At 38.2% G+C, this 18229-nt stretch overlaps 1 protein-coding gene across 3 annotated transcripts in view; it reads left to right on the forward strand.

Annotated features, from left to right (window-relative positions):
* Positions 1-18229, forward strand: part of AFG2A (AFG2 AAA ATPase homolog A) — a 238094-nt gene that overhangs the window by 37673 nt on the left and 182192 nt on the right. For all 3 annotated transcript variants that reach the window (XM_074228357.1, XM_074228358.1, XM_074228359.1), the window contains exons 12-13: positions 5679-5732; positions 7437-7516. In XM_074228357.1, coding sequence (XP_074084458.1) covers positions 5679-5732; positions 7437-7516 — 134 coding nt within the window. The remainder of the gene's footprint in view (positions 1-5678; positions 5733-7436; positions 7517-18229) is intronic.

Raw genomic sequence — 18229 nt, forward strand, 5'->3', positions numbered from 1 at the left:
ACCTAAGAGTCCCCAGGTAATAAGCAGGTCTGACTCTGAATCTAGCCTTCCTTCACATTTTTATTTGACAAAAATTTTCTCCACTTGATATGCACTTCTGATTTCGGGTAATTGGAAGCAGTGTGGCATTATAACTGGAAGTATGAGCAGAAAGACCTTAGACAATTAATGGCTCTGTCATCATAGGCAAATTGTTTAAACTCCCTAAGATTCAACTTCCTTTTCCGTTAAATGGAGATCATAATATTTGTACTTCCAACCTTACAGGTTTGTTAACTTACAGCTTAAAGTGAAATCATGTATGCAATGTACTTTACACATTGTACCTTAAAAAGATTTATAAATACAAGCTATTATTCCTGAAGATAAATTAATGTGGACACCTTTCTTGATTCAAGTAAGCTAAAATGTTCTGTTTGTTGAGGGTGTTCAGTTGGGTGTTTGAATGAATGAAATATCAGTCCAGAGAATATTTTTGTATTCAAGGCTGTTTTCACATGAGTAGTTTTAGCAAACAGATTGGTTTCTTACCAGCTCCAACTAGTTCACTAGGTAGTTTTGCAAAAATATTTTATTAGGCTTGTGTTCAACCTAGGGCTGTAGTGGAACCAGAATTTGATTTTGGCACAAAACCCAGATTTGAATCTTGCCTCTTCCAAAACCCAATAATTACGTCATCTCAGACAAATTACTTTTCCTCCTTAGCTTCCTCCTCCTTTAATGCAAAAAACCTAAAAAAAAAAATTTAAGGCAGTGGGGTTAAGTGACTTGCCCAAGGTCACATAGCTAGAGAATTATTAAGTTTCTGAGGCCACGTTTGAACTCAGGTCCTCCTGACTCCAGGGCTGATGCTCTATCTACTATGCCAACTAACTGCCCTGAAATGTTTTATTCTTGCAAATAATATCAATATGATTCTTGATTTTTTTGATAGTTTGAGAAAGAACCTTCAACCATCTCCACTGTCATCTTATATTTCTTCTTCCTTTCTCAACCAAATTCCTTGGAAATATTGCATATACTTGATGTCTTATGTGTATATCTTTCTACTCCCCGTCTATGGCCATTGATCTATTCAACATCTTCCATCATCTCTGAAAGAAGAAAACAGGGATTCTTTATCAAAAGATTTCCTGAAATCAGGTCAACTTGGTCCCCAGCATGTGTTCTCCTCTAATAGTTTACTAATCCTGTCAAAATAGGAAGTGAAGTTGGTTGGGCATTTCTTGTTCTTGATGACATCATGTTGGTTCTTTGCAGCCTGTTTCTTTCCTTTCTTCAGCACTGAGACAAGATTTGCTCTTCTTTAGATGGTGTGTTGACACGTCTCCCATTTTCCAAGATCTTTCAGATATTTCTGACAGTGATTCATCTTTCCGCACCTCCTCGAGGATAGGATTCAATCTAGACCATGTTGACCAAGGACAAGGAATTGCTCTTTTAACTGTCACTTCTTCTTTATCTTTAATATCAGTCAACACCCATTGTAGCTATTTTTATTTTGTTACTTCCATTGCAAAGGTCATTTGTCCATAGTAAAAAGCTAAGAAAATAAGAAATGAACAGTTTGGCTTTCTCTTTCTGGTTGTCATTGATTCATCCACATCAAGCAAAGTTTCTGGCTCTTTTACCCTCCCTTCTCTCTATTATAGTTTTTTTTTTTTTTTTTTTTTTTTTGCAGGGCAGTAAGGTTAAGTGACTTGCCCAGGGTCCCACACCTTGGTAATTACCAAGTGTCTGAGACTGGATTTGAATTTGGGTCCTCTTGACTAGCTGCCTCTATCTAATTTAGTTTTTAAAAACCCATCAAAATGCTCTTTAACTCTTAGCTTTCCCAGAGTCCAGTATCAGTCAGGGGAGATGGGGGGGGATGAGGAGGAGGGGGACATCAATGATGAGGGAATTTGACATCTGTATCTAAAACAAATGGAGAGTACTCTAAGAAAGATTTTCTTGGTCTGGCTAAATTACTAGGATTTTCACATTATGACAAGGAGAAGAAATTAAAGGCATCATCTTGTATGTTTATGGGAAAGAAAGTTTCATTGTTACCTTCAGTTTCTACCTCCATCACATCTGCTTGCCTCCAGATACAGAGATATATTTGTCAGCATAAGGTATCATGTAAACTAATGGAGGATGGTTCTGGGTTTGGAAATTGAATGCCATCCCAACTCTCCTACCCACTACCTGTGTTTCCTTGGGTAAATAATTTACCCTTCCTAAAATTTGGTTTGATTTTGAGATATTCCCTGTCCTAGTTGTACTTTAAAGATTTAAAGATTTTTAAGTTTGGATCTGATAGAATGGAACTTGCTTGATCAAGGACCAGATTTGTTTCTTTGATCTCTGTAACTCTATTACCTTGGAGACACTTACTCAATACTTATTGATTCTTTTAAATGTTATTTTAGATATAAAAACTGTACAGGCTATTCTCTAATTTAAGTAGATTCTGTTATTGATGGAGAAAGTTAAAAAACTGGGATTTGGATCTAGTTCTTAGGACCTAAAGGAAGGCCTCCAGCATCTTGGATGGTTCAATGAAGAGTTTCTAGGGAGGGCAAAATGGTGCAGTATCAGAATACCTGAGATCAGTAGTGATCAGTTGTGGCCAGGAATACTTTGAAATATTAAAGTCTAGTTTTCTGCCTCTCCATCACCTCTTATTACTTCTTGCTGTTGTTCATAATCTGTTTCTAGCATCATCTTCGTATTCTTCACTAACTCTAGTCAAAGAAAACACGACCTAGTATATATATAGCATGCTATATGCTACAGGGCCATATATATTTCATCTGGACATGTAGACACCTCCTATTCTCCAAGTTAGTTCCCTTCCCTTCCTCCAACCAGCTCTCACAATGAAAAGTCTAGATCCTAATGCAGGACCATTAGCATGTGTTAAACTCAAAGTCTCTCAGGATCCTAGAAGTAATCCTATTGGAGGAACATGCCCTTCCCTATTTTTGACTTGGGCTCTTGAGCCCCCATAGATTCATTTCTATTGACACAAAGTAACACATATCTTAACCATAACTCTTTACTTACTATGTTAAACAGATGCAGTAATGATAAATACCTAACTAAGGACCCCTGCCTTAGTTTATGTTATTCTTCCACTAGTGTGGGAATGGGTGAGCACACTCTCACAAGCAAGCACATGAGGGAGGAAAAACTCAAGAGGTCCAAGGGAAATCACAACTCTGGAAAACTTGGACACCGTGAGTTTATTCAGGAATGTCTGTACTACACAAAACTGCTTTTCTGCTAATTATGAATCCTCACTGATCTCCAGCTCTGTTCTTGAACTTAATTAACACTTATAAATTCACTCAGACTGCAGTGCCCTTCAGATGGTGTGGAGGAAGTACGACTTCTTCATTTTGTAGAGCAGCCAAATTTCTTCAAAGCTCGTCTAGCTGGCTTTCTCTGAGCAGTATGAGCTACCTTAGCCTGTTACTCACTGATCAGTGAGCTGTGTTGGCCAATCCAATTACAGTAGATAGAGCTCCATGCACAGCTGCTCTTCAGTCATCTCACTAAACCTCAGTATCTCTGACTTTGTGGTTTCTGTCCTTCCTCATCATCGGGGTGATGCCATGACAAGCACATGAATTGGATTTGAACGTGGGGGTGGGGTGGGGTGGGGGACGGGGACTGGGCTAAATCACCAGCCTCACTTTCTTCTCCAGAACCATCTGGGTCTGGCGGCTAGATATGAACCAGAACGATTGGAGATGGCCCTGGATGTAGGGCAATCAGGGTGAAGTGACTTGCCCAAGGTCATACAGTTAGTAAATTTCAAATGTCTGAGACTAGATTCAAACTCCTGTCCTCCTGACTCCAAGGCCAGTGCCCTATCCACTGCAGCACCTAGCTGTCTCCCTTGCATCTCTTCCTAGTGAGCAGCTGCACAATCTGTCCTTTAGAGAGCCTTTGCCTTTCTGCTTTTCTCTCAAATCAGATTGGACAACACAGAGTATCAGTCACTTTTTAGAACCTGCCAATCTCTCTTAAGCCCCAGGAAGAGCTAAAGAGCAATGTCTGGAGGTCTGACTCAGTCCTGTGTGATTGTAGTAATCCCTAATAAGTCAGGATCCATTCTGTTAGCTGACTGCTCAGCATCTTCCACCAGCTTTTTCCATATCCTTCATTTGTCTACCCAAGCTACTTCTCCTTGTTAGTGGCTTAAATCAGAGCTTCCTGAATCTCATTGATTCATTTTTCATTTCAGCCACTACATTTTCCTTTATGATATCAACAATCTCTAAGAAATCATTGCCTGGGGTAGCTAGGTGGCACAGTGGATAAAGCACTGACCCTGGAGTCAGGAGTACCTGGGTTCAAATCTGGTCTCATACACTTAGTAATTATCTAGCTGTGTGGCCTTAGGGAAGCCACTTAACCCCATTTGCCTTGCAAAAACCTAAAAAAAAAAATCACTGCCTATTCTCCAAATAATTTTCTCATTTTTTAAACTTTCTTATGTCTTAAAACTGTTATATGCAATTGAACTAAAGGATCACAAGACCCCAGGGCACTAAATACTCAGTAGAGTAAACCGTCTTATTTTATGTCCTTGAAACTGTTTTGATATACTCAAGTTTTCCCAAGTTTTGGTAAATTAGATTTTTTTCCTGCCTCTTAAGCCATCAAACTGCTCATATACAAATAAGATAGCATCCTAAATCTTTCACATGAAAACAAATGAGATGATATTTGTAGAGCTCTCAACAAACTCCCTTATCCTCAGTAGGCATTTAATAAATGCTTATTATTATTATTTCCTATTCCTTTAAGTCTTTGCACCAATTCCACAGTCTTTGTCTTTCCACAACTGCTCACATTCTTCTGAAGGCTGTTTCTTTGTACATGTGGTAACAGTTTTTTATTAAAACAAGGTTCTTTTCCTACATCTTTCAGACATCAAAATGTTCACTGGACAGAGGCAATATCTTTCCTCCTTTGCCACTTCATTTGACTTTTTCTTTATACAAAGGTGCTTTTCTTGCCCCTTCTGACATGAAACTGCTCTGTAGGAAAAGAACAGTCCCTTAAAGGGTTCCATAGTTAATGAGAACTCTGTGTCCAGGGAGTGTAACTTTCCTCATGAATGAGGGCCTGAGGGGCTTTCCTGGTACTAATGGGTCCAGGCTTCAGTACACCCATGTTGTAACATCTATTTTGGCTTCTGAGAGACCTCTGTGGTTTCCTTCCTGGATCCTGACGTATTTCAGAAAGTTGATGTTTCCAATTAAGTAAACTTAAGATGAATGAAGTATTTCTCTTTTCGTTGAGGTTGGGAAGAAAAGACTGGGGAATGCTTATCAAATAGGCTTTTACCTCATACAAAATGATGCCATAGGAACCAATATTTTTGGAGTTGTGGTTTTCAAAGTTTTTGCATTCGAATTCAGCTACCAAAGAGATTTTTCCAGTCTTTAATCTCCTGACCACACCATGTAAGTGTGTATGCATATGTATATTTAATGGGCACCAGCTTCACTGTAACCTCCTGAGAAATGTAGTAGTCCATGGTATATACAGTGTTATTACTCGCTAAGACATCTGCTATGTCCAGTGGAAACAGAACACCAACAATTTCCCTTCATCCCACAGGAAGTGATTGTTTGATCTTGTGGATTCTAACCAGTTGATGCTTTCTTTTCTTGCAGGGACCTGAATTAATGGATAAATATGTTGGTCAATCAGAACGAGCAGTCAGAGAGGTAAATGGTGCTGATATTTGTTTGTCTCTATTTCTTTCTATCTGCTTGATCTGGACTTGTGATTTCATTCCTGTGGGAATGGGAAGAAAGGCAAAAGGAAAACAGAAATGAAGGAAAATGAGGGAGGGAGAAAAATAAGAAAGGAAAGAAAAAAGAAGGGAGGAGAAGGAGTAGAGGAAGAGAGGGAAGGAAGGAAGGAAGGAAGGAAGGAAGGAAGGAAGGGAGGGAGGGAGGGAGGGAGGGAGGAGGGAGGAGGGAGGGAGGGAGGGAGGAAAGTACTCAACATTTTGTTATTTCATTTAATCCTTCAACAATCTTGGGAAGTATGTCCTATAATTATCCACATTTTACAGTTGAGGAAATTGAGATAGACAGTGGTTAAATGACTTGCCCATGTCACACAGCTATTAAGTATCTGAGGCTAGATTTAAATTCTGGGCTTCCTCACTCCAAACATAGCAGGGCCAGTAAGTTGCCTCTATTTATGTTCATCCACTGATCACTTGATTGTCAAATCCTTTTTGTCCATGGACATTTCCATGTTCTTTGTGCATGCATGGTGTCCTGTATTTCCCCTAAGCAGATCTGGTTTTTCCTTTGCTTGGACTTCTGTCTCCTCCCTGATCTCTTTCTGTGGTGGTTGATCTTTCATTCCTTGACTTCTGTCTGTTTCTCTTGCCATTGACCATGGCTGTTTGCCTCTGCTGCTATATTGCAGGCCTCAGAAGTCATGGGCACTTTTAATATTCTGATCATAGAATTGGGTGTGCCTAGTATATGTTTTTGTATTCCATGGGTTTATGGCCTCAATTTGGTGGAATCTGGTCTTTCTCCATTTTTGTAAGCATCCTGAATGAAGAGATTTTTGTCATTTTTTTACCCAAGATAACTCTTACGTAATCAGAAGGGTAGAACAAGTGACCCACTTTGATAACTATAAAATATTTGAAATCCTGGAGGAAAACCCAAAACACGTGAGATAGAGGATATGGAGAATTTGGTGAAGATATGGTTAAGAAGTAGGCATGGATTAGTTGCTATTTGCATTAATTTCAAGAAATTCTAACCTTTTTTTAGGATGTATTCTATAGCATCCTGGTCTATTTTTCCTTCCTGCCTTAAAATCCTAGTGCTTTATATCTAGTTAAGATTTAGGCATGTTTATAAAATTAAACTGGGAATAAATCTCTGAGCTCAAGGATCTGTCCAGACTTAAAGTATTAAAATCCCACATGGAGGACTCATGGCACAATGGAAAGATGGATCAAAGGATGTGGGTTCAAATTCCAGCTCTGACAGTATCTCAGTAATTTTGGGCAAATTGCTTTTTCTTTCCTGGGTCTGAGTTTTCTTCTTTGTAACGTGAGGGCTAAACAGTCTGTGAGATTCTTTCTAGCTCAAAATCTATGAGCTTTTGTCAGCAACAGCTTAAATAATAATTGATTGACTTAATGATGACAATCAAAGACTACATGTGACTCTGGTTCTCATGCTAAAGGCTAACTCCAACAAGCATTTATTAATCCCTTACTATGTGCTAGGAACTGTGTGTGCATGCATGTGTGCATGAGAGTGTGTGTGTATGTGTGTGTGTGTGTGTGTGTGTGTGTGTGTGTGTGTGTATGGTGAGTGAAGGAATGGGAGTGCCTGGGAGCATCCGCTCTTATAGCTTGATGTTTAAGCTCATTGGAACATCTGTTTCAGATCTTTAGAAAAGCTCGAGCTGTGGCCCCATCAATTCTATTCTTTGATGAACTTGATGCCTTAGCAGTCGAAAGGGGCAGGTAAGAAAAGCTACTATTTATGTTTAATCTTTTCACATTTCTCTTTTGTTGCCTGTATTTCAAGATGGTGGGTCATCAAATGAAAGGGAGGAATCCTTATGGAATACTCAGCTTGGAGATACAGCAGTTAAGAGATAAAACATAAAATCAGAAGTGAAATAATATCTCCAAAGGGGAAAAAAATGGAAGAAAAAGAAGTAATTTGGGACATGGAGTAGAAAACTTGTAAGTGACGGACACCCAGAAAAATAATATGGAACAAACATCTTAGCAGTAACTCCCTGAGATAATAAGAAAGATGAGTAAAGTTAAAAGATTGAAAATAGGGGCGGCTAGGTGGCATAGTGGATAAAGCACCAGCCCTGGAGTCAGGAGTACCTGGGTTCAAATCTGGTCTCAGACACTACCTAGCTGTGTGGCCTTGGGCAAGCCATTTAACCCCGTTTGCCTTCAAAAAAAACCCCTAAAAAAACCTAAAAAAAAAGATTGAAAATAAAGCTTATCTACTATAAAAAATTGATTTTAAGCAGGTTGGAGAGAGTTTAAAAATTATTAGACTCCCATAACCATACTAAAAAACTTGGATGTAGTATTTGATGAAATCTTGAAAGAAAACTGTTCTGAACTTTTAAAAATAGAGCAGAGTGAAAAATAAAGGAGAAAAAATTACTAATTATTTCTTGAAAGAAATCTCAAATTGAAAATATTTGGAAATGTTATTTCCAAAATTATAGTTTCAAAGTTAAAGGAAAAAATATACTGTAAACAGCAATCTAATAATTCAAGAATCAAGAAGCTCCTGTCAATAAGATTATGCCATATCTACTGTAAAGAGGGAAAATCTTGGAATACAATGAAATAATATGTAAAAAGTGCCTGGCATGACACAGATATTACACAAAAGTTTATTCCCCTTCCCTACTCCTCCGGAAAGATTTAAAAATGGCACCAGATATGATCTTGATGGGTGCACCTAAGAAAATGGCATTCCTTCCTCGGGGTATCCTTGGTTTCTTTGAAGGTTCAGCCTCAGGTACACTTTCTTAAATGAAATCCATTCCAGCTGAAATGTCCCTTCCCTCAGAAATTTTAGTTTAATTCTGTTGTTAATTTACCTTATTTATCCTTCCCCCAACCCCCTTGTACAAGGTAAGGTCCATGAGGCATTCTTGAATAGAATTTTCTACATATGAGTACTTGTAAGAAAAACTTTACCCTAGGAAAAAAGAATCAGAATTTACGCACTTGTATCTCATTCTTGGAATTCTCTAGTTGAGTCATTTTTTGGTCTTGTGCAACTCTTTGGGACCTCATTTTTAAGTTTTCTTGGCAGAGATAATACAGTAGCTTGCCATTTCTTTATCCAACTCATTTTACAGTTGAGGAAATGGAGGCAAACAAGGGTCAGGTGAGTTGTCTGTGATCACAGAGCAAGCAAGTATTTGAGGCTGAATTTGAACTCAAGTCTTCTTGACTCTTGCCCAGTCAGCACTCTGTACCCTGCACCACCTACATGCCCACTGCTGGGATTCTCTAAATTCTTTTGAAGAGTAAGGGGTGCTTTAAGGAAGGAAATAGCTCAACTTAACCTTACATATCAGAGAAGAGAAATCACCCAACAGGCTTTACTTGTTCAAGAAGTGAATCTGACCCCCTGTCTTCCTGATCCATTGGAGACAGTTGTTTTTGAAACCTGAAAAAAGCAAATATGAACCAGATGTAAGAAAAATGCATGCAGCATAACTGTCATATAATTGATCCAACTTTAAACATTATGGGAAAATTGACAAAGCCCTTGTTAGAAATCAGGCCTTGTTTAGAGTCCTGGTCTGCACAATTGACCTTTGCAAAGGTATCCAAGAGGCTGACCATCTGCAGCCCTGGGAGACCAATTTCCTGTGCTCATACTAATCCTACGGAAGCATTCCAGGAGACACCTGTTGGTAGGGTTTATCCTTTTCCCCATGTAACTTGTTCAAGGTGAATGCAAAACCTTCCAGATGACTTTCCATGATTTTATTCTCTCTCTCTCTCTCTTAAAAATGGCATTTATAGTCATGCATTCTCTCTCACTAATTGATAACTCCACAAAGGGGAGTGATATAGACTGAAACCTGGCTTTATGTGTATGGGTATTGTGGAGGAACTTGGAGAAACTGCAAGGGTATGCAGGATGTGTTTGTGAAAAGGAGTGAGAAATGCAGTGGATAGACTGCCAGATGGAGAAAAGACTTAAAGGCAAGGTCAACCTCAGTCACTTACTAGCTTTGTGACCCTGGACAAGTTACTTAATCCTATTTGCCTCAGTTTCCTCATCTGTAAAAATGAACTGGAGAAGAAAATGGCAAAACACTGCAGTATCTTTGCTGAGAAAACCCCAAATAAGAGCTCAAAGAATTGGCTATCACAAAATGATTTATCACCAGCACCCTACAGTCAAACCGAACAATAGCAACAACAGCCTCAACCAGATCAAAATCTCAGATTTTAGTCCCCTACAATCATCTAGATATGACATTAATTTAAAAAGACCTAAGAGCATTTTTAGCAGATGTTATTATTCCTATTACTCATTAGCTCTAATTCGGTAGGATAAAAAGTTTTCAGAATATAAGACTTGCTATTCACTAGATTTTACATTGTTCCTTCAGATAGTTAGGGCTGGATGATCTGATGAAGACTAAATTAAACAGAAATAGGAGAGCAATTTGTACCATAATATTAATATTTTCCGAGTTTAAAATTCTTTTCTTGTGCTTAATAGTATTTAATTTTTTCCAATTACTGTAAAGATTGTCAGTATTCATTTTTGTAAGATTTTGCGTTCCAAGTTTTCCTCCCTCCTTTCAACAAGCAATCTGATTTAAATTATACATGAACAATCACGTTAAATAAATATTAATATTATAAAAGGGAACAACTTTGAAGACTTATAAATTGATGAAGAATGAAATGAGTAGAACCAGGAGAACAATTTATACTACGATATCAATATTATGAAAATGGACAACTTTGAAGGCTTATAAACTGATGTCGGATGAAATAAGCAGAACCAGGAGAACAATATATACAGTAAGAGTGAAGATAAATAACTTGGAAAACTCCAAGAACTCTAGTCAACACAAGGACCAGTCTTGATTCCAGAGGAGTGATGATGAAACATGCTTCCCACCTCCTGACAGAGTGGTGATGGATTTAGGGTGCAGAATGAGAGCACGTGTGCGCGCGCACGCACACACACACACACACACACACACACACACTTACTATTGTGTGTTTGTGTGTGTATGTGTGTATTTTTTTTCCTTCCTATGCAACCAGTGAAGGAATTTATTTTTTTTGACTCTACGTATTTGTTTTTATTTTTTCTCTTTTGCCTTCCAATCCCTCCCCTGCTGTAAGCTGGGGGTTGGAAAGGAGAGAAAATAGATTTCTATTAATTAAAAAAACAACTTTTTAAAAATAGATTGGAAGGGATGTTACAGATGACAAAAGTTGTGTGTGCTTTGAGATGAGGTCACTGTATTGTTAGTTTTGCTTAATTATCTTAGTTACAGGAGTGCTCTTGGGAAGAGGAGGGGGTGATCTAGAAGTGTTTGTAATGTGAAAAGAAAGCACATGAAGAAAACATTTTTAAAATTTGCACTATTTGGATCTCCAGGAAGGTGAGTTTGGGGAGTGCTGGTAGAAGAGAGAGCTCTACTATGGCTTTTTTCAATGCTCATACTGAGTTTTTAATGGCCAGAGAACTTTCTGGACCTCATAATTCAGTGATAGGCACCAAGGGGATCTTAAATCCCCAGGCACCAAAAGGATCTTAAATATCATGGAAACCCAGATGAGTTGGGAAAACATACAAAGCAACTTGAAACAAAGGAAATTTCTGCCTAATATTAAGCTGCCCCAACAAGCTATGGGTTTCATTTGTTTAAAGAATGCCACGTTCTCTTGAAGACTTCCAGGAAAAATAGATCATGACCAGATTACACCCATATGACTGGTCCTGAAATGATGGTGTCTCCACCCGGAGGGATGGTTTCTTTTGGTAAATGCTGCTCCCCATTCATGAAGGGGAGGACTTTTGAAAAGGTGCGCCTGGCAAAGCACTGTGGGTCTTTGCTTTTTACTACCCTAACCATGGAAAACTTCTTGCAAATAACTTGTAAGTGAGGCCCAAGGAAACAGCCTGTTAGGTAGAGCTGAAAGGGATGGTTGACCAGGGCTTTGGATAAACGTATCACAGCTTGTCTGCTTCTACTTAACAGGAAAAGTCGGTGTCCCTTGGAGAGGAGATATGTTTAGGAGAGAAGTCCCTAGTTTTCTAGGGACAGTGCTCCTGTCTCTGAATGAAGGAATTTATTTTGACTGTCCGTATTTGTTTTTCTCTTCTTTCTTTCCCCTGTCCCCTCAAGTAAGCTGGGGAGTAGAAAGAAGAAAAAAGATTTCTGTTAATGAAAAAGAACAAGTTTTTAAAAAATAGATTTGCAAGGTGCACTTTAGAATCCACTTGGATATTTATTGTGAACAGATTTTGAAAACATTAAAATCACCCTAAAATAGTAATAAGCATGACTCATTTTTGTGTTGTTTGCGAGTTTATGAGCTTTAGAGATATCATCTCATTTTAGCCTCAGAAAAACCCTGTGAGGTAGATGCTATTCTTATCCCCATTTTATAGGTGAAGAAACTGAGATTTGGGGAAGCCTTAGTGAATTTACCAGAAACATAATGATAGTAATTGCCTGAGACTGAATTGGAACTTTGAGTTTTAAGTTCATTAATGTATTTACTACTCCAATCTGCCACAAACATAAAAGTTGGCTGCTGTAATGTGTAAAATGAGTAATCTGGTTGTGATTTTCTTTTTCTGGAAGGCTTCATGGAGTTCTTTACAAAAATGAAATTAGAATTTTGGAAGTGGGGAAAGTGATTCAATCTTTTTAAAAAAATTTTTTTTAGTTTTTTAACTTTTTTCAAAATTTTATTAATTTATGGCAATGGGTTTAAAAGTCAACTAGATGATGCCATGGAGTATAAAATCTTGGGTTTGAAATCATGAAGATTTACCATTGTGAGTTCAACAGTTACTAGCTGTGTAACCCTAGAGAAGTTACTTGATTCTTTTTGCCTCAATTTCCTCTTATGTAATGAGCTAGAGAAAAAAATGGTACACCACTCCAGTTTATTTGCCAAGAGAACCTCAAATGGAGTCATGAAAGGCAGACATGACTGAAAAATGACAACAGCCACAACACTTGTAGGTCTAGAGGTGGAAGAATTCTTGCTACTTGGATGACCTTGGAGAAGTCAGTTCATATCTGTGGGTCTTAGTTCCTTTATCTATAAAGTGGGAGGATTTACTAAAGAGGTTGCAGAGATACTTTGATCCTCTTCAGTAGGAAGATGCTGTTGAGTATAATGAGAGAAGGGATAAATACATTTGAGCCATGCAAAGATTGACTTGAACAAATTAAGCAGCTTCAACAAAAACTAAAATAATTTGTAATATAGCAACATTCTCTTAGTATAGCTATTCTCTGGAAACACTCTGGAATTACTCCCCATTGATGGCTATAAGGGGAAATAAGCTTAGTAGAACCCAGCCAGGTTCCTTTCAGAATGAGGTCTGGCCAGGGATCTCAGAGAAGCTCTGTAACCATAACAATAGCAACAACAATAATGGTATAGGAATTGGGGTAAGAAATTGCTTTTGAATTTGTTATTTACCTAAGTTCTCCTACCCTTTGGTATACTTCCCCCTTCTTTTAAGAGCATGTTTTATTCGTCTATTTTGTATTTATATTACAGACTTTACTGAAATAAGGAGAGAAAAAAAGCTATCCTGATTGAGTTCTCTCTTGTGAAAAAATCATTTAATCAAAATCATTTTATATAGTCATTTCATTTGTCAGGATCATACAATTTAGCAGTCTACCCCATCTTCCAGCCTAAGACCTGAAAAAGGTTCTAGTATCTTTGCTTTTTTAATTAAGAATTTTCTTCTTGGGTCAGCTAGGTAGCGCAGTGGATAGAACACCAGCCCTGGAGTCAGGAGGATCTGAGTTCAAATGCAGTCTCAGATACCTAATAGTTACCTAGCTATGTGACCTTGGGCAAGTCATTTAATCCCACTGCCTTGCTAAAACTAAAAATAAAAAAAAATTTCCTTAGTTATAATTGTGAAAAGTGTCACCATCTATTTTCCTCTTATTCTCTTGTTTTTTTTTTTAAGATAGAGCCATTTATATTCATGTGGTAGATCAATTTTGCAATTATTGTGACATATATGCTGTTAATCCTTTAGGCAGTGTAGCTAATAGAGGTATATGATAGGACTTGGAGTCAGGAAGATCTGAACATGGATGCTAATTTGACTTTTAGTTGTTGTTGTCTCTGGACAAGTCATTGATCTCTTGTCCTATTTCCTCATCTGTAAAACTAAGGCCAATTCTAATACTACTTTACAGGGTTGGGATGAATGAAAAGATCAGGTGGATTTCTTTTTCTCTCCCTTTTCTTCAACCATAAAAATAAAACTACTCCTAGGCCCTCTCTTTTTCTTATTTAATTTTCTCTGGCTCTTTAAAACATTAATGTGCTAAAGAGACAATTTTTCTTCTCTCTCATTTAGAAAGTAAGCCCCTACCAATTGTTCAAATATACAAGCATGCTGACAAGGACATTCTATATTTACTTTTCTAGATTTTTCTGGACTCTCATGTTTGGATTTCAAAGTTTCTACTGAATTTTCTTTTCATAAGGAATGTTTCAAAACCCTTTTGTTGTAAAGATCTATTCTTCCCATGCTCTTTTGTGGGATTATTCTCAGTTTTGTAGGACACATTTTTCTTGTAATACTTTATCATTTTCTTGTTGGTATTATGATCTAAGTTTTTTTTCCTTTTAAGTAGCAGCCAACAAATCTTGAGTGATCCCAGCTTGTTCCTCAGTACTTGAACTTTTTTAACTCCTTATCCTTTTTTCTTTGACATTTTATCCCTGGATTTTGATTGACATTCCTGGCATTTTCATTTTGGGCTCTTTGAAGAAGTCATAATGGATTCTGTTTTCATTTTGCTCTTTATTTTTGATAGATCTGGGCAATTCTTATTTATGGTACCTTCAAATTCATGCCTTTTGTTTGGTCGTTGGATTTCAAGAAATCTAACTCTTGAAATTCCTTTCCTTCCCTGTTTTACCAAGTCAGTTTTTTTAAAAAAATAATTGATATATTTTCTTCAATTTTTTTCAGCCTTTTGAATTTGTTCTAACATTTCTTTTTTTTCTTATGGAGTAATTTAATTCTATTTGTTCCATTCTCATTTCAGTCAATTAAAAAAATAAGTTCCTACCTACAATGTCAGGCCCTATGCAGCTTTATAGAGAATTTCCATTCCAGTATTTTTCATTTTTGGGATAAGATTTTCTGCCTTCTGTTTGGTTGTGTTTTCTCTTTACATCTCTTTAATCTGGAGCCCTTATTTCATTTCTACTTTTTGTTTTTTAAATCTCTTTCTTTATTTCCTCCTGAAAATATAATCCTCTTTAAAGCTCATTTTGCTTTTATTGTAGAATTATTCTCCTCTTCTTCATTTACCTCATGGCATCTCTTGACACATAATATTCTTAATATTTAATATCTTCTTTTGTGAACTCATATTTGCAGCTTCAGCCCTCATAAGAGGCTTCATTCCCTCCCACACTCTGGCATCATGTGGGCAGGCTCTGTTTGGTCTTGACCTCTGTCCCTCTGTTCTTGCTACCATATGTTCCTCCCCTCATATGCCTGAATTCATTGTGCTGGCGGGGGCTTTCTGAAGCATCTCAAATCAGATTGCTGACACCTTGGAGATACCTGCCTCTGATGTCCAGGCACTTCTGTTTCTGACTTTCCCCCCTCAAGCTCCCCCCTCCCATGCCCCATTAAAGAACTCCTGGCTTCTTGCCCCTTGATCATTTCTGGTCTGTGCTGACTGGACTTCCAGGCTCTTTGCCATGTCGTTCACATAGGGCAGGGAGTTTCCCAGCTCCCTTCACTCCATCTCCATTCCAGAGCTCTAGTCTTCCTCCTTGTCCATGTTCTATAAACAGGCAGGCTTTAGAGACCTTTGGACAATCTCTAAACAGTGTTTACCAGCATTTCTCCTGGTGGGACCCTTTCCCCAGGAACTGTAAGCTTCTGACTGTCTTTTTGTATTGTTCTGATCTGTATAAAGATTCTTGCTATTATTTCTCTTTGGATTTCTTGATCATTATTTTTTTAATTTTTTAAAAAAATTTTGTTCTATTTATTTATTTTTTATTTTAAATGAATGTTGAAGGTTATATGGAAGAGTGAGTCTCATCCATAATTTCACTCAGCCATCTTCACTGCAAGTTTGTATTTCATTTAGAGCATGATGTCTTATCTTTGGATCTTTGAACCTGTTTGTGTGTGTGTGTTTAATATTTTGATAGCTATTTCAGTTTCATTTATTTCCTTTGAAATCCTATGTCTTATGCATTTTAACATTCTGAGAAGGGGGCCATAGTCTTTTTCAGGCAGTCCATAGACATAAAAAGAATAGAACCTTTGGTTTAGAGGCTGCACAGAGTAGTGGGTAGGGGGCAAGCCCTGGAAATCAGTCTGTTGTTTGATAAGCAGGCCAAGAGCATAGTTATACCTGCCCTTAAGAAAAATCTTTGATAGCTGTAAGTGGTGGCTGGGGTGGAGTGGGGAGAGATGTGGGACAGGAAGACCAAGTAGAAGGCTCTGAGAGGTCCAGATGAAGGATGACAAAGGTCTAAGCCAGGGTGATAGTGTCTGTGGAAGTGGAAAAGAGAATCCTGTTCCTTTCCCTTCATTTTAGACATTTATCTATTTTCTTTCCTACCATAACATTGCAAATTGGATGGCCTTCAATTTCTTGCCCTCTTTCTTCTGTCTCACATACTCTGATAGGGAGACTTACAACAATTTACAACTGTAGCAGTAACAGCAAAGAGATGATGATAGCTAGCATTTGTAAAAAGTTTTCAGGTCTACAGAACTCTTTATGTATGTTATCTTAATTGATTGAGTCAACTGGGTGGCACATTGGATAGAGTACTGGACCAGGAGACAGGAAAGCCTGAGTTCAAATCTTCCCTCAAAATACTTACTAGCTGTTTGACCCTGGGCAAGTCACTTAACTGTTTGCCTTAGTTTCCTCATCTATAAATCATCATAATAGTCCTTTCCTCCCAGGGTTGTTTTGAGGATCAAATGAGATAGCATATATAAAGTACCAGCTCTTATTATTATGAATAATAATCCTTACATTAGGTAACACTGCAGATAGATCCTCAGTCCTGGAATCAGGAGGACCAGAATTCCTATCTAGCCTTGGACACTTACTAGCTGTTTGACCCTGGGCAAATCACTTAATCCCTGTTACCTCAAAAAACCCCAACAACAATGCTTATTACTAATTACCCATTATGTTTTAGTCACTATGATAAACACAGTGATACAAAGAAAGGAAAAACCAGTCCATTTCTTCAAGGAGCTCTCATGAGGGATAGACACCATGCAGACAATAACATACAAACAAGATGTAGATGGTAGAAATCTCAGGGCAAAGCTGCTAATAAGCTCAAGGAAGACTGGGAAGACTTCTTGTACAAGGTGGATGTTGGCCAATACTTGAAGGGAGCCAGGAACCAGAGATGAGGTAGACAGTTCTAGACCCCAGAGACAGGCAGGAAAAATGCAAGGAGTTAGGAGATGGGGGCAGTCAAGGAAACGAGAGGTCACAGAGACCTGCTGATACAGTGGCAGACAGGGTGTTCATAGGTGACAGAACTACCCTCTCTGCATCTGTGATTTCTCATGGTCTTTGGACTGGAAAGGACAGAACCAAAAGTCCTGTAGAGATCTCTTAAGAGAAATGACTTCTCTATGTCACAAAGGCAGAAAGGTAGAGATGGAGGCAAACATGAACAAATCAAAAGATTGTTGTCATGCTAACTTCTCGCCTCCAGGTGGGGCCCAAGGTAAGGATATGAAGAGAATTTATAAACCTCTCAATAGCCTCATGGATTTTCCTTCTTTTGTTCTGTCTGCTTTGGTGCATCAGGAGGAGGAGGGTCGTTAGGCAGGTCAGACTTGGGCCATTGGGATGCTGCCCCAAGGGCCTCTCACTCATCCCCTGCCTGACTCAGTCTCAACTCTAAACAACTTTCTACACTCTGCCTGCCTGCCCAGTGTCCCTAGCAGTGGGTGCTTCTAGTCCAAGAAGGTGGACTCTTATGCCATGACTTCCTTTGGAAACTTACCCAAATGAATGAAACTTGGATGCAGTGAATCGTCTCAGGCCATAAATAACACTCCACTGGAGAAACATGTTTCATTGCTTTGTAGTAACTCTTTCCATACCCTCATTTGTCCCTGTTCTACGGTTGTGGAAGAAATCCTACTCCTCAAAACTATTCTTCATTGTAGAGCCTGCATGGCCCAAAGTGGAAAGAGGGAAATGAATCAAATCCATTCACTGTTAGATTCTAATACTCTTTCTGCTCTGGAACCTATTTTATTTTGAGATCTAGTTCTATGGGTGATTGGAATAAATGAGGGGGAGGTAGCCGATCAGAAAAGCATAGGGATCCTTGAATTTTCTAGCATGTTGACTAGGCCAAGCTCCTTTCTTTTTTTTTTTTTTTATAGGTAATGAGTGCCAGGACAACTGAAGTATA

The sequence above is a fragment of the Macrotis lagotis genome, chromosome 3 (assembly GCF_037893015.1).
Source record: "Macrotis lagotis isolate mMagLag1 chromosome 3, bilby.v1.9.chrom.fasta, whole genome shotgun sequence".
Classification (NCBI taxonomy): Eukaryota; Metazoa; Chordata; class Mammalia; order Peramelemorphia; family Peramelidae; genus Macrotis; species Macrotis lagotis.